This window comes from Pelobates fuscus, chromosome 6 (assembly GCF_036172605.1).
Source record: "Pelobates fuscus isolate aPelFus1 chromosome 6, aPelFus1.pri, whole genome shotgun sequence".
In the NCBI taxonomy this organism is placed as follows: Eukaryota; Metazoa; Chordata; class Amphibia; order Anura; family Pelobatidae; genus Pelobates; species Pelobates fuscus.
Genome location: NC_086322.1, coordinates 59,999,950 through 60,027,602, shown reverse-complemented (window position 1 = coordinate 60,027,602; position 27,653 = coordinate 59,999,950). Strand labels below are relative to the sequence as shown.

General features: G+C 37.7%; 1 protein-coding gene across 11 annotated transcripts in view; it reads right to left on the bottom strand.

The window, feature by feature from the left end:
- The window catches only part of JAKMIP1 (janus kinase and microtubule interacting protein 1), a 132,151-nt gene that overhangs the window by 12,162 nt on the left and 92,336 nt on the right, over window positions 1-27,653 (bottom strand). For 4 of the 11 annotated variants that reach the window (XM_063457757.1, XM_063457751.1, XM_063457752.1 and 1 more), the window contains exons 13-20: window positions 25,221-25,319; window positions 22,257-22,358; window positions 20,468-20,509; window positions 20,248-20,301; window positions 16,803-16,868; window positions 9,526-9,606; window positions 5,899-5,976; window positions 3,555-3,758 (exon numbers count right to left, since the gene is read on the bottom strand). In XM_063457757.1, coding sequence (XP_063313827.1) covers window positions 3,555-3,758; window positions 5,899-5,976; window positions 9,526-9,606; window positions 16,803-16,868; window positions 20,248-20,301; window positions 20,468-20,509; window positions 22,257-22,358; window positions 25,221-25,319 — 726 coding nt within the window. The remainder of the gene's footprint in view (window positions 1-3,554; window positions 3,759-5,898; window positions 5,977-9,525; window positions 9,607-16,802; window positions 16,869-20,247; window positions 20,302-20,467; window positions 20,510-22,256; window positions 22,359-25,220; window positions 25,320-27,653) is intronic. The other 7 variants (XM_063457758.1, XM_063457756.1, XM_063457761.1 and 4 more) reach the window with 5 other exon arrangements.

The window sequence follows — 27,653 nt, the reverse complement described above, 5'->3', positions numbered from 1 at the left end:
CTGTGAATTTCCTAGAGGGGCACTATATACTATTGGCTGTGAATTTCCTAGAGGGGCACTATATACTATTGGCTGTGAATTTCCTAGAGGGGCACTATATACTATTGGCTGTGAATTTCCTACAGGGGCACTATATACTATTGGCTGTGAATTTCCTAGAGGGGCACTATATACTATTGGCTGTGAATCTCCTAGAGGGGCACTATATACTATTGGCTGTGAATTTCCTACAGGGGCACTATATACTATTGGCTGTGAATTTCCTAGAGGGGCACTATATACTATTGGCTGTGAATTTCCTAGAGGGGCACTATATACTATTGGCTGTGAATTTCCTAGAGGGGCACTATATACTATTGGCTGTGAATTTCCTAGAGGGGCACTATATACTATTGGCTGTGAATTTCCTAGAGGGGCACTATATACTATTGGCTGTGAATTTCCTAGAGGGGCACTATATACTATTGGCTGTGAATTTCCTAGAGGGGCACTATATACTATTGGCTGTGAATTTCCTAGAGGGGCACTATATACTATTGGCTGTGAATTTCCTAGAGGGGCACTATATACTATTGGCTGTGAATTTCGTAGAGTGGCACTATATACTATTGGCTGTGAATTTCCTACAGGGGCACTATATACCATTGGCTGTGAATTTCCTAGAGGGGCACTATATACTATTGGCTGTGAATTTCCTAGAGGGGCACTATATACTATTGGCTGTGAATTTCCTAGAGGGGCACTATATACTATTGGCTGTGAATTTCCTAGAGGGGCACTATGTACTATTGGCTGTGAATCTCCTAGAGGGGCACTATATACTATTGGCTGTGAATTTCCTAGAGGGGCACTATGTACTATTGGCTGTGAATTTCCTAGAGGGGCACTATATACTATTGGCTGTGGATTTCCTAGAGGGGCACTATATACTATTGGCTGTGAATTTCCTAGACGGGCACTATATACTATTGGCTGTGGATTTCCTAGACGGGCACTATATACTATTGGCTGTGAATTTCCTAGAGTGGCACTATATACTATTGGCTGTGAATTTCCTAGAGTGGCACTATATACTATTGGCTGTGAATTTCCTTGACGGGCACTATATACTATTGGCTGTGAATTTCCTAGAGGGGCACTATATACTATTGGCTGTGAATTTCCTACAGGGGCACTATATACTATTGGCTGTGAATTTCCTACAGGGGCACTATATACTATTGGCTGTGAATTTCCTAGAGGGGCACTATATACTATTGGCTGTGAATTTCCTAGAGGGGCACTATATACTATTGGCTGTGAATTTCCTAGAGTGGCACTATATACTATTGGCTGTGAATTTCCTAGAGTGGCACTATATACTATTGGCTGTGAATTTCCTAGAGGGGCACTATATACTATTGGCTGTGAATTTCCTAGAGGGGCACTATATACTATTGGCTGTGAATCTCCTAGAGGGGCACTATATACAATTGGCTGTGAATTTCCTACAGGGGCACTATATACTATTGGCTGTGAATTTCCTACAGGGGCACTATATACTATTGGCTGTGAATTTCCTAGAGGGGCACTATATACTATTGGCTGTGAATTTCCTAGAGTGGCACTATATACTATTGGCTGTGAATTTCCTAGAGGGGCACTATATACTATTGGCTGTGAATTTCCTAGAGGGGCACTATATACTATTGGCTGTGAATTTCCTAGAGGGGCACTATATACTATTGGCTGTGAATTTCCTAGATGGGCACTATATACTATTGGCTGTGAATTTCCTAGAGGGGCACTATATACTATTGGCTGTGAATTTCCTACAGGGGCACTATATACTATTGGCTGTGAATTTCCTACAGGGGCACTATATACTATTGGCTGTGAATTTCTTAGAGTGGCACTATATACTATTGGCTGTGAATTTCCTAGAGGGGCACTATATACTATTGGCTGTGAATTTCTTAGAGTGGCACTATATACTATTGGCTGTGAATTTCCTACAGGGGCACTATATACCATTGGCTGTGAATTTCCTAGAGGGGCACTATATACTATTGGCTGTGAATCTCCTAGAGGGGCACTATATACTATTGGCTGTGAATTTCCTAGAGGGGCACTATATACTATTGGCTGTGAATTTCCTAGAGGGGCACTATATACTATTGGCTGTGAATTTCCTAGAGGGGCACTATATACTATTGGCTGTGAATTTCCTACAGGGGAACTATATACTATTGGCTGTGAATTTCCTACAGGAGCAGGATATACTATTGGCTGTGAATTTCCTACAGGGGAACTATATACTATTGGCTGTGAATTTCCTAGAGGAGCACTATGTACTATTGGCTGTGAATTTCCTAGAGGGGCACTATATACTATTGGCTGTGAATTTCCTAGAGGGGCACTATATACTATTGGCTGTGAATTTCCTACAGGGGCACTATGTACTATTGGCTGTGAATTTCCTAGAGGGGCACTATATACTATTGGCTGTGAATCTCCTAGAGGGGCACTATGTACTATTGGCTGTGAATTTCCTAGAGGGGCACTATGTACTATTGGCTGTGAATTTCCTAGAGGGGCACTATATACTATTGGCTGTGAATTTCCTAGAGGGGCACTATATACTATTGGCTGTGAATTTCCTAGAGGGGCACTATGTACTATTGGCTGTGAATTTCCTAGATGGGCACTATGTACTATTGGCTGTGAATTTCCTAGATGGGCACTATATACTATTGGCTGTGAATTTCCTAGAGGGGCACTATGTACTATTGGCTGTGAATTTCCTAGATGGGCACTATGTACTATTGGCTGTGAATTTCCTAGATGGGCACTATATACTATTGGCTGTGAATTTCCTAGAGGGGCACTATATACTATTGGCTGAGAACAACTTAGAGGGGCACTATAAAGAGCTAAAACAACCTTGTTTTCCTGGCACAAGTTTTCCTTTAAGAACTAGGTTGTGGAATGGCATGTAATATAATTTGCCCTAAAGGATTAGTCAATAAAGTGAGAAATCAAAGCAAATTTTAGGCTTAAGTTTAAAACAGTAGAACTGAAAAAATTCTCTAAGCCACCTATGCTTACAATTGGCTACTGTGGCCTTAATTTTGAAATTCACTTTGAATGCACACATTAGTAAATAATCCAACTAAGTAGTATCACAAATCCTATTGTCACAAACATGCAAGGTTTGCCTATCCAACACAAATGAGGCACTGGTGTACTCTTTCCTGCCACTAGGTGTCATCACATCATCGGCAGAGGTTATGGTTCATCAAAGACACACAATTGTTCAACACACAATAGTTGAATACATTTCGACAGACTTCAATATTTCTTTAAAAGATGGATTTGTAGTTATCTAGCAGAGTTCAAGTTTTTAATCCACGTACAGAGAAGCATCTACAATGAATCGCTCACTTGATGAAATGGGATGAAAAATATTTATTACTCTTTTTTAATTTAAAGCTGTACATTTCTTCAGCAGTCTACAAACGTTGACCTTTTCTGTCGGGTGAAAGGAAAATAAGTAGCAAGCTGCTGCTGCATACCTGTTGTGCCTGATGCAAGAGCTCCATTCGCTCATGTAGGATCTGGGTGTCAAACTCCCGGCTTTGCCGGAGAATCTGCCTTCGGACCTTTTCCACCGCCGCTCGCAAGTCTTCTCTCTGAGTCTCGCTTAGGTATTCACTCACTCTTCTACCAGGGTCCTGCTGCAGAGCGTTGTAAAGCGTGGCCTCCAGCTCCTGGATTTTCTAGCACAAGTTACGTAATTCAGCAAGAGTCGCATATTAAGAAAAAGGAACATGGATTAACAAATCTGATACATTAAAATGATCATTTTCTACCAACATTTAGAACCCGAATTGATCTTACACATAACCTACTTTATTTTTTCAAATACCATAATATTTTCTTATAGCCAACTGACTGGTAGTCTTAAAGCTGATGTGGAAATACGGGTCCCACATTGCCACAATCAGTTTCACCGCGCATTTTAAAGAGAGCATTAATTGCTGAATGAACTCCAGGATGAAGTAGGGTCATTTAGTTGAAATTGTACAATTATGAGAGGACACTTTTTAAATTATTTGTAAACATTTTTTTTTAGTAATTTTAACAGTACAGGTTGCAAAAAGATCAGTCTGTTATTAGATACTCGATTGCTGTTGCCACATTTATGGACTGGTACAAATCTCTTGCCTTATTATGGAGTTTGATAATACGTATATAATCTGACAGTATAAATTCAATAATTAGGGGTACCATCATGTAGCCACATACCGATTCTTCGACAATTGGCGATCTCTCGGTAGTTTGTACGACCTTAATGGTTTACTCCAAGCATCATAACTACTAGTAGTGTCACAGTGCCATAATTTCAGGTGACAGCTCTTGGCCAGTGCATGATATACAAAGTTGGTATGCTGATACATAAGTATCAACCTCTGATTTAGTATTTCATTGCAGGCCAGAGGGGCCGTGGTTGCACAACAGCGCCAGGTACCTGTCAAACTGTTCGTAAAACAGCCATCAATCATTGTAAATACGAACAGCTCGTAGATGTTTGCAGCTAACCTATTCCGCAACCTGATGATATCAGACACTAGAACTATTTAAACACTGTCCAACAACAGTTCTGTGCCCTATTGTGGTCTCTAGTAGCCTGATAATGCGTCTATTCTGCATTTGCTTATTCTTAAATTTAGCCTTGGCTTCTTTTTTCAACTATTCTGAATTCTCCTGTCCCGACCTTGGCTTGACTTGTCTAACCATTTTGTTGTAATTCTATATTCCTGTACCACAGCCCATCCTTGATCTGTGTTTTCCCTGGTTTCCTAGATTTGCGTGTTGGAAACCCTAACCACTCCTGACAGCTATTGGATCTTCTACGTATAATGCAAGAGTTCCACCTCTGTTTTGTTCTGAAGCATAATTATTACAGAATGGAAATATATAAATCATATTTCCGATTCAATCAGAATTTAGAATCCATATGCCATATTGCATCTGTAGCTGACTGCATTATCTCTGGTGGTTTAGCAGTGAGAGTTGGAATCTGCATACGTGAATTTGCAATGAAATGCCTTGGGAATGAGAATACTGGCAGGTTTAATTTCATACCTGGGAATCTTTGCAACCACAGCATAAAAGTACTTGCAAAGATTGTGTCAGATAGCACCTAGTAACATCCCTAATAGTGGTCTGGGAAGCGGGTCACATATGAAGCATGGTGACAGACCATATAACTCACAACACCGTCTACGGTGTCTCTTTTCAATCTGGGATCCATTGAATCTGGGTTAATTTTATTATTTTTTTATTTTTTAAAACAAATTCAGAACTTCTTCAAAATTAATCAATACATGTACCTCAGAATTGCGTTTTGTGAAACAAAAATTTCTGGATTTGCCATAATAAAAATATTCAAACCATAACCCCAAATAAAAAAGATAACCTGTAATGTAATTTGTGCACAACAAAAATAAAGATAAAAAAAAAAAAAAAAAGATAAGCAGTAAAAGACCCCTTGGTAAATTCAGTTGTTACATTTAAACGTTATTTATACTGGTATATTACACAAGCTGCCACACATTACTGATGTACCCAGATCTCTCCTAATATATAGAAACAACTACTAAACCTATATATTTATTATTGGCAATGGATTGCATAAAGTAGATATAAATAAGATTCTTCAAGCAAACCCTCTTAGTGCGTATCACAAACAACAAATAATAACAGCACCAAATGAATTGTATGAAAGTTCCATCAACAGATTGGTTGGATGGATGTTCCATGAATGTAATGCTGATTGATCACCGCACATTACCTACTAACCGTAACAGCAGGGAATGTGGTCTGTTTGAATGGGCAAAGCATTAATATGCCTACCATGTGTGCTTGATCGAGTGCTTGCTTCCGGTAGTCAAGCTCCTCTTCTAAATAGCCTTTCTGCTTGCTGAACAGGTCCTAACAATGATAAAAGATATGACAATAAGGGAGAATGGTGGTGGGACTACAGCAAGGTAAGACCCATATGGGGGATACACTCTAAACGTCAACAAATATTAAACTTTCATTGGTTTCTCAAAAATTATTAATCGTATAAACTTTTATACGGAACAAGTCAATACGCCACCATATTCTGAACAATCTCTAGTTTGATCGTACAGACAATTCTGCATAACAAGGGAAACCGCAAAAATGAAAAAGTAAGGTATGTTTTTTTTTTTGCTTGTTTGTTTTTAAATAGTTTTTATTGAAAATGTTTCTAAATATTGCAAAGTTAACATTTTGGGAAAAATACACTAGGGGAAAGTGTATGGAAGAAAAGTTTTGTCAGTTACACGGACATAGAAAGGAGTGCCTCGCTGTGCGTTGGGTGCTCAAAAAGTTGCAGACGCCACCTACCCCTATGGTCGGTAGTTTACGGTGTTAACTGACCACAATCCCCTTTGCTGGTCATATAAGGAAAGATTTCACAATAAACATACATATAGCATGAATGTTAAAACTCATAAAATATCATAAAAAGCAGTCCATGCATTTCTTAACAGTTGTAAATCTAAAAAAAAAAAAAAAAAATATATATATATATATATATATATATATATATATATATATATACACTGTTCGGTTGGAAAGAGAAAAAAAATGGTGAAAAACTGTAGTGATAAAAAAAGTATATACAAACTTTATATGTGGAGAGAAAAAAATAGTTTTCTTCAAAAAATTAACAGGTTGTCACTATGTTTTCATATTTCTTTGCATTCAATATCAACCTACCGAATACACAATACTTCTAGGGTTCATATTAACATCCCTAAACAGAGATCCACATGCACAATAGATCCCTGGAACACTGCCCAGACCCTTGAAGATCTATTAAACTCTTCACAACACGGTTTATCCATGCAATACTATATACACACTAAGCACGTGAAATTAGGGAATAACAGCAAATATTTGTGTAGTATGCTTTGCAGGGATACTTAAACTAAAATTGAATTAAGACATTTAAATGTATTTGTTTATCCATTGAATACATGTGTGGAGTGTAAAGTCCATGACATGGTTTTAGTGTGTAGTCCTAGGTATTTCAGAATGGTCACGTTGATATTTCACATTAAACTAAATGTATAAACATTGGTTAATTATCATGTTTATGGATATCTGTAAGGAATCTGATGTCATTTTGGGAAAGTAGATGCATCTCTGTATCCAGACAATTCCCAAATGCAGTTTGAGTTCAGGAGTCACCTTATGAAAGCTTTGCCAACAGTTGTACAGAGTGGGATAGTAACAGCAAGGCAAAGGGATAAACCAAAAATGGGTTTTGACTAACACGGGTGTGATTTGAAAAGAGATTATTTTTTTTTCCCCCAATTACATTGGAACACAAAACAAAGCAAAAAAACAACTCTGTCGGTTAGTGCAGTAAAGATTGCCATTAATCACTCAGTGTAAAAAGGATTGGTTACAATCCATCAGATAATTATCAATGCATTAATGACTGCCAATAAGTCATCAAACATGATGACACTGTGCAGATACTTTGACCGGAATTGGGTCATCAAAAAAAGGCCCCAATAACTTGTGTTAAACAGTCAAGCTTAAAGGGACACTATAGTCACCCAGACCACTTCAGCTCAATGGAATGGTTTGGGTGCCAGGTCCCCCAGGTTTTAACCCTTCACATGTAAACATAGCAGTTTCAGAGAAACTGCTATGTTTACATAGCAGGGTTAATCCAACCTCTAGTGGCTGTCTTCCGTTGCTTCTGCAACGCTGGATGCGAAATTTGCATCCAGCGTGCAGAGCGTCCATAGGAAAGCATTGAGAAATGCTTTCCTATAGACAGTTGGAATGCGTGCGCGGCACTTGCCGTGCATGCACATTCCACTCCACTCGGGAGCTGATGTCAGCGGGTGAGGAAAGGTAACCAGCGCAGAGGGAGCCCGGCGTGGGATAGAGGTAAGTGGCTGAAGGGATTTTAACCCCTTCAGCGCCACGGGAGGGCGACCCTGAGGATGAGGGTCCCCCAAGGATTATATAGTGCCAGGAAATTTTTAAGATTCATTGATACATTAATGTAATCATAATACCCTTGGAAAATACAACACCAAAAAGGTCTTGTGAAACCACAGAAAACACTTTTCAAATAATTAAATACCTCCCAAATGCGCAAAATATTTTTGCATGGGCAAAACAAACAGAAAATCAACTCGCCCAAGTTGAAATATGTGGAAGTAATGATACTAGATATATAGAAACAATTTCTGGTTGATCAGTTTAAAGCAAACAAAATATAAACAAGTACTCTTACACTAATATACTGTAGCAATACACGTGTACTCTTAACAAAATATTCTGTTTTAACACCCTTAAACATACACATGTTAATGGCAATTTGGAATACAAAAGTTTAAAGACAAGTCACAGACTATAAAGTTTGATCATTACAGAATTCATTATTTTTTGCTTGTTGTTAACATAATTATCTCAGATTATTGATCCAGAGTTTATGTGATCAACAATGATTACCATTAAGTCCACTTAACTTAACAACGGTAGTGATGTTAGAAACTGTCCATGCTAACAATTTCTAACTTCAGAGCAGATACTCACAGATGGAAAAAAAGAAGAAGAAAAAAAGTTGTGAAATACTTGGGTTGTGATCCCATTGTACACACTTATTTTGGACCAAAGTTCAGAAAACATTATCAGTCAAATACCTGTGCTTGATTGTGATCAACCCCTACATTCTGAACCTAATCTCTGTTAAATCAACAGTTAAAACCAAACCTTGGATACGTTATCACGACTAGTCTACTGATACAAAACACAATAGATGCTTCACAGAGCACAAACACTTTTTAAATAGCACTATTCGTTTGGCAATAGTATTGTCAAATTACAAATATCCATATCTCCCTTTAATAACATCACTGTCTCTTTGAGCACACAAGATGAAGCACACTTGAGTGGAGAATTCATTTACCGGCTAACTAGTAACATTTATGAAATACCTTAAGAGCAGCAGCACACAGCATGCAAGTGGTTAATATTCTCGTATTTCAGATGAGCATGTTTGAGTCTCTGATCTTTCACTGAGTGGAAAACTGTGAGCAATAGATCCACTGTGGCTTCTCCATTGACTTGAAATAATGAATGCATGAATGATGCACATTCAAGTTAATGAGAGCTAACACTCACTTGCAGCAACAGATCTATCTCGCAAAAGAATGCTTTTTCAAATACTCAAGTGCAAGAGGTTCTGAGAAGTGTACAAAAACAAAGATTTCATAGATTATATATCTAATCCTGAGAAATACGAGGTGGATAGTTCTATTGTGAAAGTCGTCTTTTTTTTCATTTTGTTTATGCAAAGTGCAGCCTGTGTGTCTGGCGTATGCCTTCATATTTTATTTATGAAATGGAACACACATCTTAAGATAACAGATCTACTGTGCTCATTCTAATTTAGTAACTTCATATATGGAAAAAAACATCACTTACTGTGTTGCTTACCTTCTCATTCTCAAGGTCAATCATTTTCTGAGTGAGGGCTGCTTCCGTAACTTCAATTTGTTTTAGCCACTGTAAACGGAAAGCACAGATAGCATGGCCCCATGATAATCCATTAGCGAACTCCACTGGTTTATAATTCATCATCACCAAGGTTAGAAAAGTAGAAAGGTTCTTCTTATATGCCCAGTATAAACTAATAAAAGGTTACTTCAAACAAATAACATTATCATAAAACACTGGTTTGTTATAACCCCTTCTGTGGTGGTCCGGCCTCCCCAAATAACAACAAAAAAGCCAAAAAAAAGGCTTAAACTTACCTCTTTACGCTCGCCAGATCTTGCTCGTCTGACATCAAGGCTGAGGACAGGACATGGGCGGTATGAAGGGTTACCGTGCCAGCATTGGCTGTCTGACCAGACGCCAGTTTTGCACATAATTGACATTAGCCAGTCTGGAACATTTTTCTGAGCTGGGCAATGACACTGCCGGAAATGTGTTACAGGGGGTTAACCTCTGTATGTGCAGTGTTTAATGGCGAAAAGCTACACATAGGTGAGAACAATATAGTGCAAACAAACAAACAGGCCAAAACGGGTGTTGTGGTACCCTCTTAGGCATGTAGCGTTTTCTATTTGCACTTTTGTTGTATTTCTAACACAATTACATGGACATAGAACACAGCAATTTTTTTGAATATGTGCTTTTGAAAGATACTTTGTTTGAATTATGTAAAGGAATATCCATTTTAACTTTTCATTTATTCTTTCATACATTATAGATTTTTTGGGGGGGTAATTAAACGTATACAATGTGCTTTACTTTTCAAACCCTGTGCAATATTTTATACTGGGTCTCAACTGGCAATATAAAAGCAGAAATAATAGTTATCTCACATAAAGTACGAGTGACAACATAGATAAATAAAAATGGTTAAACAGCCTGCTAATAGGTATTCATAAGGACCCTGAAGGCAGTACAGCTTGCTGAAAATGGAATACAATGTAAATAGAATGTCTGCATTTGATCATGATGCCCACATATAGTAAATACTGCAAAATCACATATTTTTAAAATAAAGGTATTTAAAAAGTGCAATCTCTCTCTTTGGAATGCTAATTTAATATACAGTAAAATGCATCTGTCCAATTACAATTACTCACTCAAACTTTATTGACTGTTTTGGAAACAGGGGATGAGTTGACATTTTCAGGCATTAAATTAGTGGCTAATGGTTTCTAGCAGAAAAACCTATTCCTCTACAGGCTGGTAGTCATTCCTAGATTATAAATTAGGGTGAATGAGACTTTATGGGTGTAATTATATTCTGCAAAGTACAAGTGAGTAAAAAATGTTTATACTCAGTTCTGATAGTCAAGAGGTTAATTATATTTATATAATAATACACACAAATGAGAATCAAAGAGTCCAACACATCCATTTCACTCCATTTCGAAAGACTATCCAGATGCTTTGGAGGACAGCAGGTGAAAATATTTCACTTATTTATGTTGGCTTTGCAATTACTTTGCATTACAATATGGTTTTTAAAGATAGTGCCATTAAGGAACTTAAAATGTGTGATGGACATAACCGTATATGGTGAGGTTGGCACAGCTATATAATAATACATAAATGTGCATAAATATACAACATGAGCGTGACCTACTCTAATCCTATAATTCACAGTATTTTGTCAATACACAGGTGCTTTACATTGGCTTCGTTCTGCAAAAATGAGAGAGAAGAGTTCCCGTGAGATAACATTGAACTACACTCTCATCACTGGGGACAGAAGCAGCTAGGCAACTAAAAGACTAATGATGGTCTAAATCACGCGCGTTTTCAGAAATCAACGTAGTAGCTCTTTTAATACTTAATTAGCTACTTAGAGTGATTGAAGAGGAGAGAAAATACTTTTGGTTCAAAATGTGATCATTCAGGGAAAAGCTTGTTCACTAGAATCTTTATAATGCAGAGCAACATGGGGAATGTAGGTTATAGAGCATGGCCGGTTCTGCTTCCATGCACTGTGTTTCTTTAACTATCTTCTGGCAGTGCCCACCACAAAAATGATATGTTTTGGGATAATTATTAACATAAAAACTAGACCATAACAACATCACACAATATATGCAAAATAAAGAAATACATGATATATTAGGCTACGGTAATTGTCTCCTGCAGTGTTTCAGACACGGACTGCTTCCATAGGCAAACAAAGGTGGGTATGCAGGGTGTTTAGCACCCTGGACCCTTACTGCTTAACGCAGTTGAAAGCATTGCAACATTCTGGCATTATGAGCTAATAGATTTATTGATAGCGGCATCTGGACAGCACCAGCAGCTCCAACAACCTACTCACAATGCAGCTCACCTGGTGGGTGAATCTACAGAATAATGACTGCACATCCACCCTGTCACATATTCAATTACATAGAAAACACCTACACACACACACACACACACACACACCAGTGTAATGAAAAAAACAGCAGTGGGGGTAAAATCAAATAGAAAAAAATATTACCCTTTTCCACAAATTCAGTTGTAGATTAGAAGACTCCTCTATGTCTCCATTAAACAATATAACCAATAATAATAATCTACAATGAAAACATCACAAATAGTGTAATACAATAAAACACCATAAATCAGCTAGTGGACTGTTGCACTCACAAAAGCAAATTTATAGTAGGCAGGAGACAGTCACTGCACAAAGAATTTTCTGTTTTCAGATTGTGTTCTACCTACTAGTAATTTTTTGTGAGTGCTTTAAGCCACTAGCTAATATATGGTGTTTTATTGTATTACACCATTTGGGATATTTTCACATACAGAGATTGGGGTCTATTTACTAAATTCTGATTGCCTCTGTACAGAAAAATGTCCACTCTCCTGCCCCAAACCATGGCCAGCAGGCTACAGAATAAATAAATAAATAAATTTAAAAAAAAATAGGGTTAATGGGTTGGGGCCATTATAGAAAAAACATACCTTCAGAAGTATTATCTTCTTAATCCTCCCCAAAAAATGGGCAAAAATAATTATATTCCAACATTATTAAAAAAAAAAAAAAAAAATTATTCCAAGTGAGTCCTGCGAGGGCTTTGCACAGACTGTGCTTTCACGGGATAAAGGCCTTCCCATGCTTACATGTTTTTTTTTTTTTTTTTTAAATCACATTCATGGTGCCAAGACAGGCATGTCTTCAAATAGTAAACGATCCAGATGGGTGTTTCGTTTTTGAGGAGTTAAGGATATATGGGATGGTTTGGGATATTATAAAATATTTTTAGTCTTATTAGTTTAGCTTCACTTTGTCACTATATTGATGCAATGACTTAGGATTTTCAGTCAACTCACTTTTTATTTTTTAATTATGACATGATAACCAATCCCTCACTTAATATTGTTACTAATTACGATATGATAATCAACTCTACACTTATACAGTGGAGACGCTGAGAGTTTATTCACAAATTTCTAAATAGGATAATAGGAAAATTAACAAATAAAAAAGTGGAGTGTTGGAGTGTTTTTGAAAATTTTAATGGCATATGGGTTTGTTTAGGTTATTATAATTTGTTTTTTTTTCTGTTTCAATAGTTTAGCTGCACTGTTACTTTAAATGTGTTTATTTTTTTTAAAAAAGTTTTTATCTCTTCTCTCTCTCTCTCAATAAGATACTCCGAACCTATATACCCCTCCCTGTGGGACTCTATGGGACTCCCAGTGTGTGGAATACTTTTTTGTGTTCCAGGTTTTTATGTAAATATGAATGTTTTTATGTTGTTTTGTCAGTTGTGTAACATGTTTAACTGATCAGTTATATTGCAGATATGGTCAGAGAGCCCAAGGAAGAGAGGGGGAAAAAAAGGAAGAAAATTAGATTGAGATATGGTAAGAGTTTTAACTATTAATGCCCAAGGTCTTAATTCTCCTCTTAAACGAGGTTATCTATATAACACCCTTGTTAATCAACATATACAAGTAGGGTTCATTCAGGAAACCCACTGGATGGCGGACTCTAAGAAATTTTGGTTCTATAAAAAATACCCTTTGATTTATTCTGCTTCCTTACAAGGAAAAAATAAATGTGGTGTCTCAATTTTCTCTAGGGAAGTTACCTTTGATTGTTGTTTTAATTATTTAGATCCAGAAGGGAGGTTTATCATCCTGGTGGGTCAAATGAACGGGATGGATTATACTTTGGTCAATGTGTACCTACCTAACAATGACCCAATTAAAACATTGATTAAAATTTGGGATCCGGTGGAACAAGTAAAAAAAAGGCATAGTTATGATTGCAGGTAACTTTAACTGTATTCTGGACACTTTATTGGACAAACAACTGGCTAAAAATAAAAAAATAGACAAAACCCTGAAAAGACAGGCAGCGTCATTAAGTAGAGTGATAAAGAAAGCGGATTTATTTGACTAATGGAGATTGTTCCACCCTAGTGAAAAGAATTTCACGCATAGATCAATCCCTCATAACTCAGCAGCTAGGATAGATATGATCATGGGTAATTTAAATTTGGTCCGGGCGATATCTGCAATTTCTATTGTTGAAAACACTTGGTCAGATCACGATATGGTAATTGCAGATATGGTGGGAACTAGAAGACCCCCATGATTTGGACATTGGCAGATAATCTGTTAAAAGATAAAACAAATGTAGAACATATAGAGAAGTTAATTGATTTTTTTTTATTAAGGAGAATACTTCTGAGGAGTTATCTAAGGAATGTCTATGGTGTTCTTGTAAAGTAGTTATTAGGGGACATTGGATCAAACTAGCAAGCCATCAAAAAAAGAATATAGACAATAGTTTATCCAATCTTTATATAGAATTTTATAATCTTGCCAAAGCTAATAAACAATTTTTTTTCTGAGACGAGAGCATCAGCTATTAAAATCTGTCAAGAAAAGATAAATGTACAGATTAAAAACAAGATAGAACGTAATTTAAACAAGCTTAATATGAATTACTATTATAAGAATAATCGTGTTGATTTAATGTTAACAAATAAATTAAAGAAAAAAAGGACTGAGCAAAAGATCTCCAAATTAGGAGATGGTACAAACTTTATTTACAAACCAGATGAAATTGCCAGTAAATTTAGATCTTTTTATGAAAAATTGTATAATTTGAAAACGTCTCCTGATACAGGTCTGTTGGAGAAATACTTATAAAAATCAAATCTCTTAAAGATATCGCATGACCAAAAGGAAAGACTTAATAGAAGTATATCTCAGAATGAAGTTGAATTAGCAATTAATAAGCTTGTTAATAGAAAAGCCCCTGGTCCGGATGGGTATTCGAACCTGTTCTATAGGGTTTTTAAAAAACAACTCCTCCCGTTGTTAACGGACACCTTTAATGAAATGGCGACTAAAGGGTCTCTATTAAGATCTATTAGATCTTAGATCTATTAAGGGCACATATCACTCCGATTTTGAAACAAGGTAAAATCCCCTATGAAATTAGTAATTATCGTCCTATTTCTTTGGTCAATGTTGACGTTAAACTTTATGCCGCAATTTTAGCGGAACGATTAAAAATAGTACTGCCATCACTTATCCATCAGGATCAGATAGGTTTTATGTTAGGCAGGCACTCATTTAATAATACGCGTAGAGTTCTGAATCTGCTGGAGTGGGCTCGGGCTGAGGGAACCCCCCTCCTGACCCTGTCGGTGGATGCTGAAAAGGCATTCGACAGGGTCGGGTGGGGGTTTTTGAGGAGAACTCTCTCACAATTCGGTTTTGAGGGGTGGTCCATGGATGCGGTTGGGGCGATATACGCGAACCCTTCAGCTCGTATAGTAACCCGTGATCTATGCTCAGACTGGTTCAGTATTAATAATGGGACAAGGCAGGGGTGCCCTCTTTCTCCCCTACTATATGTGTTATCGATAGAACCTTTGGCGAATAATATCAGACAAAATGATAGGATTAGAGGAATGGGTACACAAGATGATGAATGGAAGATATGTTTGTATGCAGATGATATCTTAATATCTATTACAGAGCCCCATGTTTCTCTCCCATATTTAATGCAATAATTTGATAACTATAGTAGTGTCTCAAATTATAGCTTAAATATGAACAAAACAATAGCTATGTCTATTAACATACAAAGAGACAAACTAATATTATTAAAGAAAGATTTTGATTTTAAATGGACAGAAAAAGAGTTCCCATATTTAGGGGTGATTATATCTGCAGATACAAAAAGGACTATGGAAATTACATTTTTGAAATTGTTAAAAGAAACGAATGCCCTATTAAAAGAATGGAGAGTGCATGAAATCTCCTGGTGGGGAAGGATCAACACCATTAAAGCCTATATAATCCCAAAATGGGCTTATCTCTTTGGGATGCTCCCCCTCTCTCGATATCTACACATTGGTTAAGTATGCTACAAAGTAGTATTACATCTTATATTTGGAGAGGGGAGAGACCAAGAATTAATACATATACCCTATCTAGGAAGGCCCAACAGGGGGGATTAGGATACCCTTTAATTAGGCAAAACATTGTTAATCCCAACTGTGCTGAGACCTTTAGCTATTTGTATTGGCAAATTCTACTTCAAATTATCAAATTATTGTTCACTTGCATAATTTGTAAACGTGCATCCTGCAGGATGCCTCAGACCCTACTCAGTTCAAAATGGGTGCCTTGCATCTGTCTGACTGTTGTAAATTCAATCTGGACAAAACCCAGTGATTAGTAAATAGACCCCCCAATATCAATGGTCATACACACACCAGTTGACACACAGTTCACAGGTATACGCAGTCACTGGACAGAGACCGATTTAGCTTGAGATGGATATATCCAGTCTTTTGTATATAATACATTTGACAATGTTTGAATGTTTATGTCAAAAATTTGAATAATGCAGAGCCATCGGCTGATTGAACATGCTTAAAAATATATGTTCCACAAGTGGAATAAAACAGTGTGTGTGTGTGTGGCAAGGGAAGTGGATAATGTAGCCACACCCACAGAGGCTCCGAAAATATCCTGCACCCAGGCGTCACGCCAAACTGCTTCCTTCTATAACCAAATAACTGTTTATGACCATGCCAAAGTCAGCCAGACATGCCAAAGTTAGCTTGCACAGTATTTTTAATGTGTGGGCACTGCAAAATAAGAAGCCGTTTTACTCTGTACACAACGCTTCATAAATCTCCCCATTTTGCATTATGTTTTTGCCTAGGTTGAGTGATATACAAAATCTAGTATGTGTGTACCTTTTCACAGAGAGACAGAACCGTTCCCGCTTGGATCACTGCAACCTGTTCTTCATTCCTCAAATTCTGAAAGAGAACACATTATTATCAACATTAACACCACATGTTTTCAAACTGAAAGAACATATGTTTGAGTTTTACACTGATAGGAGTACAAGCAAGATAAAGAAAAAATAAATGCGCACATATAGGCAGTAGGTAATATCAGTGGGTAAACAAAAACTAGTAGAGTGCTTTTCACTTGTCTCCACCAATTCAGACAGTAAAAACAATAGATACACTGATCAGCCCCACATTAAAACCACCAGTCTAATACTGTGTAGGTCCCCACCGTGCAGTCAACACAGCTTTGATGAGTCAAAGCATGGACTCCACAAGACCTATGAACGTGTCCTATATCTGGCACCAAGACATTAACAGCAGATCATTTAAGTACTGCAAGTTGCGAATTGGTGCCTCCATGGATCAGATTTGTTTTTTCAGCACATCCCATAGATGCTCAATTGGATTGAGATCTAGGAAATTTGGAGGCCAAGGTAACGTCTTGGTAGGGTGCATAATCCTGCTGAAAGAGGCCACTGCCATCAGAGAACACCATTGGCTTGAATGGATGTACGTGGTCTGCAACAGTCTCTAGGTAGGTGGTACATCTCAATGAAACATCCACATGAATGCCAGGACTCAATGTTTCATTGTCCAGAGTATAAAACAGCCTCCACTGGCAGCCTTTTTCCCACAGTGCATCCTGCTGCCTTCTCTTCCCCGGGTAGTTGACTCTCACAACCATCCACCTGATCCAAAAGAAAATATGATTAATCAAATCAGGCAACATTTTTCCTTTGCTCCATGGTCCAGTTCTGATGCTCTGGACCTGCTTTCAGAGATAAACCAGGATTATCATGGGCACTCTGACCAGTCTGTGGCTACACAGCCCGATAGGCAGCAAACTGCAATGCACTGTGAGTTCGGACATCTTTCTATCTTGGCAGCATTATGTTTTTCGGCAATTTGAGCTACACTAGCTCTTCTGTGTGATCAGACCAGACGGGCTAGCCTTCGCTCCCCACATGCATCACTGAGCTTTGGGTGCCCATGATCCTGATGCCAGTTCCATTTGGAACTGGGTGTCCTGCATGGATTTTTAGGGATCCCAGTGACAGACTCTTCGGACCGACTGGCTGGCTGCATGATCCCTCTAACCTTGGGATAAATCAAGAGAGCTAGGCCTGAGAGCCACAAGTGCCTTTGAAAAGGCAATAGCAATCACTGTAAGCAGAGCTGCAGATGAATAGGCAGAGGGGATGAAACCTGCCTGAAAGGAAAGCTGCAGCCTGGTCAGGTGAAAAAGCTCCAGAAGGGCCCCAGTTCAGCTGCGGCGACTGGGGCAGAAGCACTTTTTGGGGGGGCAAACTACATAGACGGAATGGTTCTTATCTGCGGTCACATTCTATGTTTCACCGGTTGTCCTTCCTTGCACCACTTTTGGTAGATACTAACCACTGCATACTGGGAACAGCCCACAAGACTTGCTGTTTTGGGCATGCTGACCCAGTAGTCTAGCCATTACTATTTGACCCTTGTCAAAATCACTCAGATCTTTTCACTTGTGCATTTTTCCTGCATCCAACATATGAAATTCAAGAGAAGATTGCCGACTTGCTGCCTAATATATCCCAGCCCTTGACAGGTGCCATTGTTACAATATAATCAATGTTTTTCACTTCACCTCTCAGTGGTTTTAATGTTGTGGCTGATCAGTGTATATCCCCAATTGAATTGTCTGCTCACACAGGGAAGGCAAATTTGGGGGCAAATACATATTTCAGACACAGCAACGTATGATGAAACCGATGGAACTATCAATATTACGACAGGAGAACCAAACTGCATACGCTACAGTTGCTTGGGTCTTTCTTGTAGCAAGGAGTATTCACCAATGGTTTTCAAGGTGCACACATGATACAAACAATTTATTACGATAGGGTAAGAAGAACATATTGCATACAACATGTTTGGGACAAACTTCAAGGCTTTTATAATTAGGGGGTACAAAATAAAATACAAAAAATGTTTCTCAACAAGTTTCACTTTATCATTTCCAAAACATTGGTATTGTTACCAATTACTAGTTCTGTAAAATGTGAATTGACCAATCATTAGATTTGGCAGGTTTTATTTTTTTTCCCTGTTCTATGTATGCGCAGTTTTAATAGAGGACTGTTCGCAGGACATTTCCAAGTATAGGTGTAAATGCATGCATTCTTCAAACCGTGAATTGCAACATATGGACTCCTTGTTACTGTCAAGGCATTAAAGGACCGCTCTAGGCACCCAGACCACTTCAGCTTAATGAAGTGGTCTGGGTGCCAGGTCCCTCTAGGAATAACCCTTTTTGTTTATAAACATAGCAGTTTCAGAGAAACTGCTATGTTTATAAATGGGTTAATCCAGCCTCCAAATCCTCTAGTGGCTGTCTCACAGACAATCACAGTGAGAGCACGCAAGCATCTACAGGAAAGCATTGTAAATGCTTTCCTATGCGACCGGCTGAATGCGCACGCAGCTCTTGCCGCACATGCGCATTCAGCCGAAAGGGAGGATCGGAGGCGGAGAGGAGAAGGAGAGCTCCCCGCCCGGCGCTGGAATAAAGGTAAGTTTTTACCCTTTACTCTCCATCCAGCCCGGCGGGAGGGGGTCCCTGAGGGTGGGGGCACCCTCATGGCACTATAGTGCAAGGAAAAGGAGTATGTTTTCCTGGCACTATAGTGGCCCTTTAATGAAACCTATTCTCATCCTGAGCAGGTGACTATAATAAAATATGAGGAATCAAAAATGGAAAAAAATTGAAAAAAATTGAAAAATCGAGAAAAAAAAAAAAAAGGAAAAGCACCTAAATTCAAAAGGTAAGAAAATTATTGGTTTAACTGATTAATATTACTAAGTATTGAAATGTCTTTGCACTACAGGAGACTGTTCAAAATAGGTTTAATTCTTCGACAGACAACGTACTAAATAAGGCGAGAGAGAAGGCATAAGTATGTGGTAGAAGAGGTGAACGATATGTGTCTAAATAACTGTTCATGGATACCCTATCCGGACAGCTTCTTAAACCTCAACAAATGCATTTATAAAATAAAATATCCTTTCATATTGGCATTTGATACAGAGTATAACATTTTCCTAATTCTGCCAAATATATGTTTGCCAAAAAAATTCTACCAATTATTTTTGTTCTCATATATTCTGTAAATCTTTTATTTTTACTTGATAGGATTCTTCTCTTCTAGAATACAGTTTAAGTTTGGACAGAATGTTAATATTTAGTTTATAATAACTTTTCCTTATGCATTAATTCAGAATACTGAGCTGTTAACTGATCAAACAAAACAGCAGGAGAACTTATAGCATATTTTCATGAACAAAAACACTACTTTGTACAAATTACCCCGTTATCCCCAAGAATATCCAGTTTCTTCATGAGTTCAGAAATATCAACATCCTAGAAGGAAAGAAAAAAAAAAAAAAAGCGTGTTGAAATAACGAATGAACATTTTAACTCACAGAAAGATAACCCATGGACACGAAGAAGAATGTAGGATTCCTGGATTGGTAGGTTATATGGAAAGGCTGAAAGTGAGTTTAAAGAGATGTGATGACATACATACCATGCAGCTATATTCAGAAGACTTTCTAAGTCCCTTTGAGGCCTGCAACAGATTGTACAAGAATCAGCTGCAGGCCTCTCCTTACTAAAGAGCCTTTTATCACGTAAAACCAAAGACGATTATCAATACCGTACTATATACAATACTGCAATGGCCATGATCCATATCTATTCAATAAATATTTTCTATACGACAAGGAAAACAAGCTTATTCTGCAATATTAGCCACAAGACTGTAGGAACCATTGGCAAGGTACCAATTCGTAGACAAATCACCATGGAAACCAATGGAATGTTCAAGCATACTGATCCAGACTTAGCTCTGTGCACCAGATTTGCTCCAAATTTTACTTTTGCCAGCGGTATACATTATATAACAAGGTTTATCTGTAGTTTATTCCGGTTATATTGTATATCAAGAAAAAAAATGCATTATACATTCCTGTAGAAAGTTATTTTTTTTCTGACCAAAACCAGACTTTGAAAAGACCAATGACAAATGTGACGATATTGAGGGATTTACCTCATCTTTGGTTCTTAAAGGTTAGAAGAAGTTATACATTGTATATATTACTTGAACTCTGCATTGATGGAGTAAGCATGATTTGACAAGGCTTCTTTTCCAAGTCCACTCAAACTCACATCCATTATTTCAAGTCAATGGAAGACATAATGGCTCTATTAAACATGCGCTACTCTATATAGGCTTGTATTATGGTGAGCATGCATACGTACAGTGTGCATGCGCATTATCCCTCCCATGCACATCAAGGAAAGGCCAGTATATCCCCCAACTCCGGCATCCCCAGGATTGCCTTTCTGATTCTACCCAAAGTGGGTGGGCCTGCACAGAAAGGGGAGGGTACACCTGAATGAATGGCAGGTCATCTTGGCGTGAATGAATGCAAGGCTGCCTGCCAATCATTTAAGGCCAGCCCAATGAGGGCAGACCCTGCAGGGCCCTACTGCTTTGAACACAGCAGGAGAGTGCCTAATGTTAGGCTCACACAATGCTTGCTGGGGAAAGTTTCCTGGTGACGGGGCAGGTTCAGAAAATCAGGAATGTCCACCGAAATCTAGACAGTTGGGACACTAGGACTAGTGATTGGCAGGAATAACCCAACCACTTCCTACGTGACACTGAGTGAAAATAATATAGAAGAATATTTAGAGGTGTATGAATATTACATACATAATGCGTTACAAAACTATGTCTCTCCAATGTGTCTGTGAAATTTAAACCTAAGGGACCGCATGGGTTGCTTTTAGAATTATGATGCTGAACAAAACTCCTACAAAATGTAAGGTTATGAATAGGTTATCGTGGTTTAAGAGAGGTGAGCCCATTGGGGTGTTTCCCCAACACACTCTAAACTGCATCTCGGTATTATTGTTTTTTATTAATCCTTCTAAGACTGCCCCATACAAATTAATCTTGGCCATCTGCTCAAAAAACAAACAAAATCGATGTAAGTTTTCAAGACACGTATTTAAAAGTCCCACTGATAACTTTGGGACTACAGGATGTAGTTTGGACCCCACCAGGTTAATAGTTGGAAAACCTGAAAAAAAATTGCACCTTTTAAGTCAGTAATCCCAAGAAAAAGGAATTATACAACACAATGATACAGCTATAACAGATGTGAGAGGGACCATGCATGATGGACAGTTATGGTCAGTCTTGGTTTGTTCAGATTTGCGCATAGATTATGAGGTGTCCATGGGTGGATGGGTAAATGGTAAGAAAAGAAATGAAAACCAGCAGAAGAAGGAAGTGAAGCAGGATCTACCTTAATTCCTTCCTGCTGGCAGAAAAGCTGCAGAGCACTCCCATTATTTTCTGTGAAGCTGGCTATTTGGAGGTTAAAAGCGGGTGACCTTCGTTCTCTCTCCTAAGGAAAAATGTGTTATTTTTACATTTTAACCTAACAGAAGCTTGGAATGTAACGAGGGTTATTCACTTAACTGGGAAACATTGAAAGATGACTGGACAATATTGAGGGGAACTGAACATTTTAGAAAAAAGTAATTTATCCAATTTAGACCTAGGTTTGGTTTTTTTTCAATAACTAGAAATTGTGCAAAACCCTGTCTCTTTAGCCAATGATTTGGCAACTGCGACCCAACAATTTAGGTTAGACTCCTATAGTGAAGTAGTGAGAACAAGCTGGAGAGCAGCAGGTGAACAGCTCAGCTAGAAACACCAGTACTGTAGGATTATCTATGTCTTTCCATAAATAAACAAAGACGTGAAGCATACATCAACACAGGATAAATATAACAGACTGTTTTCTTGCAAAATAGTACTTCCTTAATGGGGAGACAGACAGGGAAGCAGCTACAAACAAATTCTTGGTTCTCAAATCAATCAATGGTCAAACCAGATTACCATGACTTGTGTTTTAGGGGTAAGATTATTGATTAGGCACAGAATAGATAGCGTTATCCCTACTTTGGCTAAAAATGCTGGGGAGAACGATTTTTTAAAACAATTTGTTGTTCACTGAGTTTTTTGTTAGTTAGAAATAAGAGTGCAATAACCTAATAATATGTATAACTAGGCTCATTAACTGCCTGAAAGAAATAGGCCGCATTAGGTAAAATACTGAAGTAAATCTGACAGCAGTGAAGATTTGTAGTTTTGAACTTTAGCAGATCCACCAAAGTAAACACCATATGCTTTTCCATAAAAACAACAAACACAAAAGAAAAGAAAAAAAAAAAAAAAACAATGGTATGGTACTGGTTACAAAAAAAAAACACTACACTAAAACAATACTAATTGTAGGCCTTCAGAAATGCCTTTGGCTCACCAGATTGGGATGGGAATTAGATTAATGATAAGCATAACAATTATTCATCAGTTCTGCGTTCACAAACACAAATAGGATGAAAACACCTATATGCATTAGGCTATTGTTATAGGTTTGTAAACTATTACATCATTATAGATGGTAAACACAAAAGCATTCAGATCTTTACAATATTCAGCTTTCTCAGCTCCTGGACCAAATTCCTGCTCAAAATTATGGTCTTGAAGCACACTGAAAGCAATCAGTATTCAATAAGGGATTAAGTGATCAGTATTTTGTGTTGGAGGTTTCCTCATGCTGTGGCAGAGTACTGCAGATAATATGATTTAGCACATCTCAACAGCGAATACTTAATACAACAAATTTAATTTGGAATTCTGAAAGATGCTTTTGGAGGTCAAATTCAACAGTAAAACAAAAACATATGGGTTTTATTATTAAATTTAAAAAAAACCTTTTTTATTTTATTTTATTTTTTTTAACAGTATGAAAAAGTGAATACACAGACTCTAAAAAAAATATATAAAAATCAATGGAACCTTTACAAAAATTGAGAAAATAAACAATGGGTGGAAAAGATAACAGAAGTGGAATTTAAAAGCTGAATATTTCAGGTGACTGCATTTTTAGTGGTGTCTTTGGCAGTTTAATGTTTGACAAGAAAATGACCCAAAAAAGACTCTGTAGCTAGTGGCATTTTATAGGAAAATAAATCGGCCAATATAAAACCCAAAGGTGGGTTTTATTGTAAAATGCATCTATAAGTACACATGTCCATGTAAAGTGATCTTTAAAAAATGTATTTCAGATGGTTCGTGCAAACCAAATTCCCTTTAATCCACACCCGAAGCAAAATCGATCATCTGGGATTTACCTGTGGAGTCTTGTTCAGTGCATAACACTCAGGCAATTCCCCGACGATTGCTTAGTCTGATTGTGGATTAAAAGAAGTCTAGGGTCACTTTCAATTCTAGACTTACAATACTTAACATGATTCCTGACCCAACATATTGTGGAATGTCACTGCTCGGCTGACAAGGGGAAACCGATATATTGATGGATAGAACACAAAATACAAGGTGGAAGTCAAATATAGGAATAAAATGTAATTTACGTTTGCGAACAGTTATGGCAAAGCAGTGCATTCTCCAGCTTCAAAGTTATCCTCAAATCCTTGCAAAATGACAATTTGATTTCTGCATAAAAAATAGATTGTTGTGGTCTAAATAATTAATGTAAAAAATACTAAACCATTACATAATAATCCTCGCTGAACTTTTTTTTATTTTTCTACATTAATATTTCAATTATGCTGCCTTAGCGTATTTGTGGACTATTAGAATTTTGGGATGGTGTATAAAAAAACAAACCATGAGCATGCAGGGTAACAAAATGGTGAATTTAATAAAATAAAAAGAAATGACAACAAAAACCAAAAACTAATTTAACCATGTAGAAATTAAAGCAAATAAAGTGGAGTGCAAAATAATATCTTTATTATAAGAAATATAAACTTTAAAACAATATTTAATTTTTTGTTAACATTCATCAAAACAAGATTAAACAAGCAGGGGAACATAAAACAGAACATTAAAAAAACACGTTAACAAGATTCACAGTGTTGGCTTTCATTTGTTAGACATGCAGGAAATTAGATGGCAAAATTGGAAAACAAAGGCATATGGATATTTTATTAAATATATTAAGACAAGAAGTGGCTACAGTCCAACATTCTCATGCAGATCATTTAACTTTGCAGAGGCTAAAAAAGGCAATTAGATTTTAGTTTTTTTGTTTTGGTTTTTTTAATCTTTCTCAATTTAATACCTCTCACCTTCATCATACCCACTGCCTTAGGAAGGGTCTTAATTAAATATATTTAATTCTAGGTTCGAAAGCAAGATCTGCTCCAGAAGACAGTTTATTGATAGAATCTCTTACTTCCAGTTCTAGAACTCTGAATTCTAAAAGCTCATTCTGGTCTCTTGCGTCTTGTATATCATCCTTCAGCTGGCTCTCTTCTGCCTCAAACCTGCAGATCTAGAGGCAGATAATGAAACATGAAAACTGGTAGAAAGATGTGACTAAAACTTTTACATATGTGACATTATCAACAAATTTTCTGACCCATGATCACTCAGGATTTCGTCCAAATCACTCAACTTTGACTGCCCTCTTAAAAGTTTGCAATGACATACAAATTGGCATGGAACAAGGAGACTTAACTGGAGCTATTTATTTTGCCAAGGCATTTGACACAGTAGACCATGGCATTCTTTTGCAAAAACTTAAAAACTCAGGCATTGGTGATCATCTGCTAACCTGGTTCCGATCGTATGTTTCAGACAGACAGTATGCAATATGTAGCCATTTCTGATAGCGCTTCCCCCCCCTCTTCCAGTCACGTGTGGTGTTCCCCGAGGCTCCATACTCTGCCCCCTGCTATGCACATTATTTATAAATGATCTGCCTAACGTCTGCAAATCCTCAACTGTACACGTATGCAGACGACACTGTACTAGTAATCCCAGGCTACCGCAGCTTGAGGCTGTGCTCCAAAACCAATTCACAGAGGTAGAAAAGAGGATAGAGGATAACAAACTCTTCCTAAACACTGGCAAAACCGTTACAATTACCTTTGGAACCGTACCTAAATTACGTAAACTACAAAATCAACAATTGTGTATCAGAACAAATTCAAATAGCACACTGACAGCAGTCTGCTCTTTTAAATATCTAGGTAGGTTGCTAGACCCCAATCTATACTTTGGCCTTCACATTAAAAAACCTCTTCAAAACTTTACCCAAAACTAGGTGCCCTGTACGGAAACAAATCCTGCCTTAGCCCCACAGTAAGGAAACAGATATTGCAACAAATGCTAATGCCGGTAATTGATTATGGGGATGTAGTGTATGCACCCTCACCGCAAGGCCAACTTAATAAACTTAATACGTTATATAATTGGTTCTGACGCTTTGTACTAGAATGTAATTACTTTACCCACCACTGTGACATGTTAAAAGAGCTAAACAGGTTGTTGCTGGAATCCTAATACACCCTTCTCCTTTCCAGCTTTGTGTTTAAGAGATTTTTGGGATGCTCCCACCCTACCGGAGTAGAATGCTCTCCCCCGCTGTTCCCACCTCCTATAACCTCCGATCCAGTACTAGCACGATATTTAGCATATCGCAATACAAAAATAAAGTGGCACGATCCTCCTTTTCTTACAGAGCACTGCAATTCTGGAATAACCTCAGGAACACAGTCAAATCTTTATTCAATCTAAAATCTTTTAAGAGATCTAGGACAATATACCTCAGCACAGAATGCACCTGTCATGGTTGAATATATTTATTACCAGTTATGTATTAAATTTATATGTGTGTGTGTATATGTGTATAATTAGTTTGTATATTGTATTTTTGTAATATTGTATCCTATTGTAACAATGCAATGTTTTGTGGACCCAGAACATACTTGAAAACGAGAGAAATCTCAATGTATCCATCCTGGTAAAATATGTTATCAATAAATATTCAACATTCTGTAGGCCTCTAGGAAGGGATAAGAGGAAAAACAGTTTGCAATTTTGAAATGTAAGATGTCCTCTGTGGAATAGCGTAAGGAACCTTTCATGCTGGAGAAGTCTTGTTAAGCATTTTGTCTCACATAGCAGCACTTTCATTTAGTAGGTGGGAAGTTATGGTGATCTCATGTGCCCCGTATGAAAAGGCTGCCCTCTAAACAGTATTTTTTTGAGGGGAGTAGAACCTTCAACTTGAAAATCAAAGCGATTTCTGGAGACATTCATAAGCCACTCTGCCTTATGCCTAGTGATTATAAGGACTTTACAAACCCTTGATTGCAAGGGTTGAAAAACAAAAAAAACTATTACTTTTACATTTTATTTTTGGAATTCCAAAGTACTCTTCCAAAGGTAACAGATTTGCTTTAAGGAAGAACCATTGTAGCAAGTGCCATGAACTAATTATCTATTTCTTGGGGGTTACTCTAACCATCATGACCACTGCAGTCCACTATAGTCGTTACGATGGTAGGAGCAACTTGGCATTGTTCCCCGGTACTGGGGCAAACTGTTTTACAATGGGCCTGCCGGTCTCCTCTGTAGGCAGGTTTAACCGATCCTGCCACTCATTCAATGGCAGAGATGGTCAGCTGACTGGTCTTAGTCAACGTGTGTCTGTGCATTGCAATTAGCACAGAATTGAAGTTAGCCAGCATGGAGCTCTTGGTCCAGCCTGGCTGATGGTACTCTGCAGTTACAGCTCCAGGGCACCAAAGGGGTTAAAATGCTGCACATACAGACTCCAGGGACCATGACCACCTCAAATCACTGATGGGGTTGTGGTGTC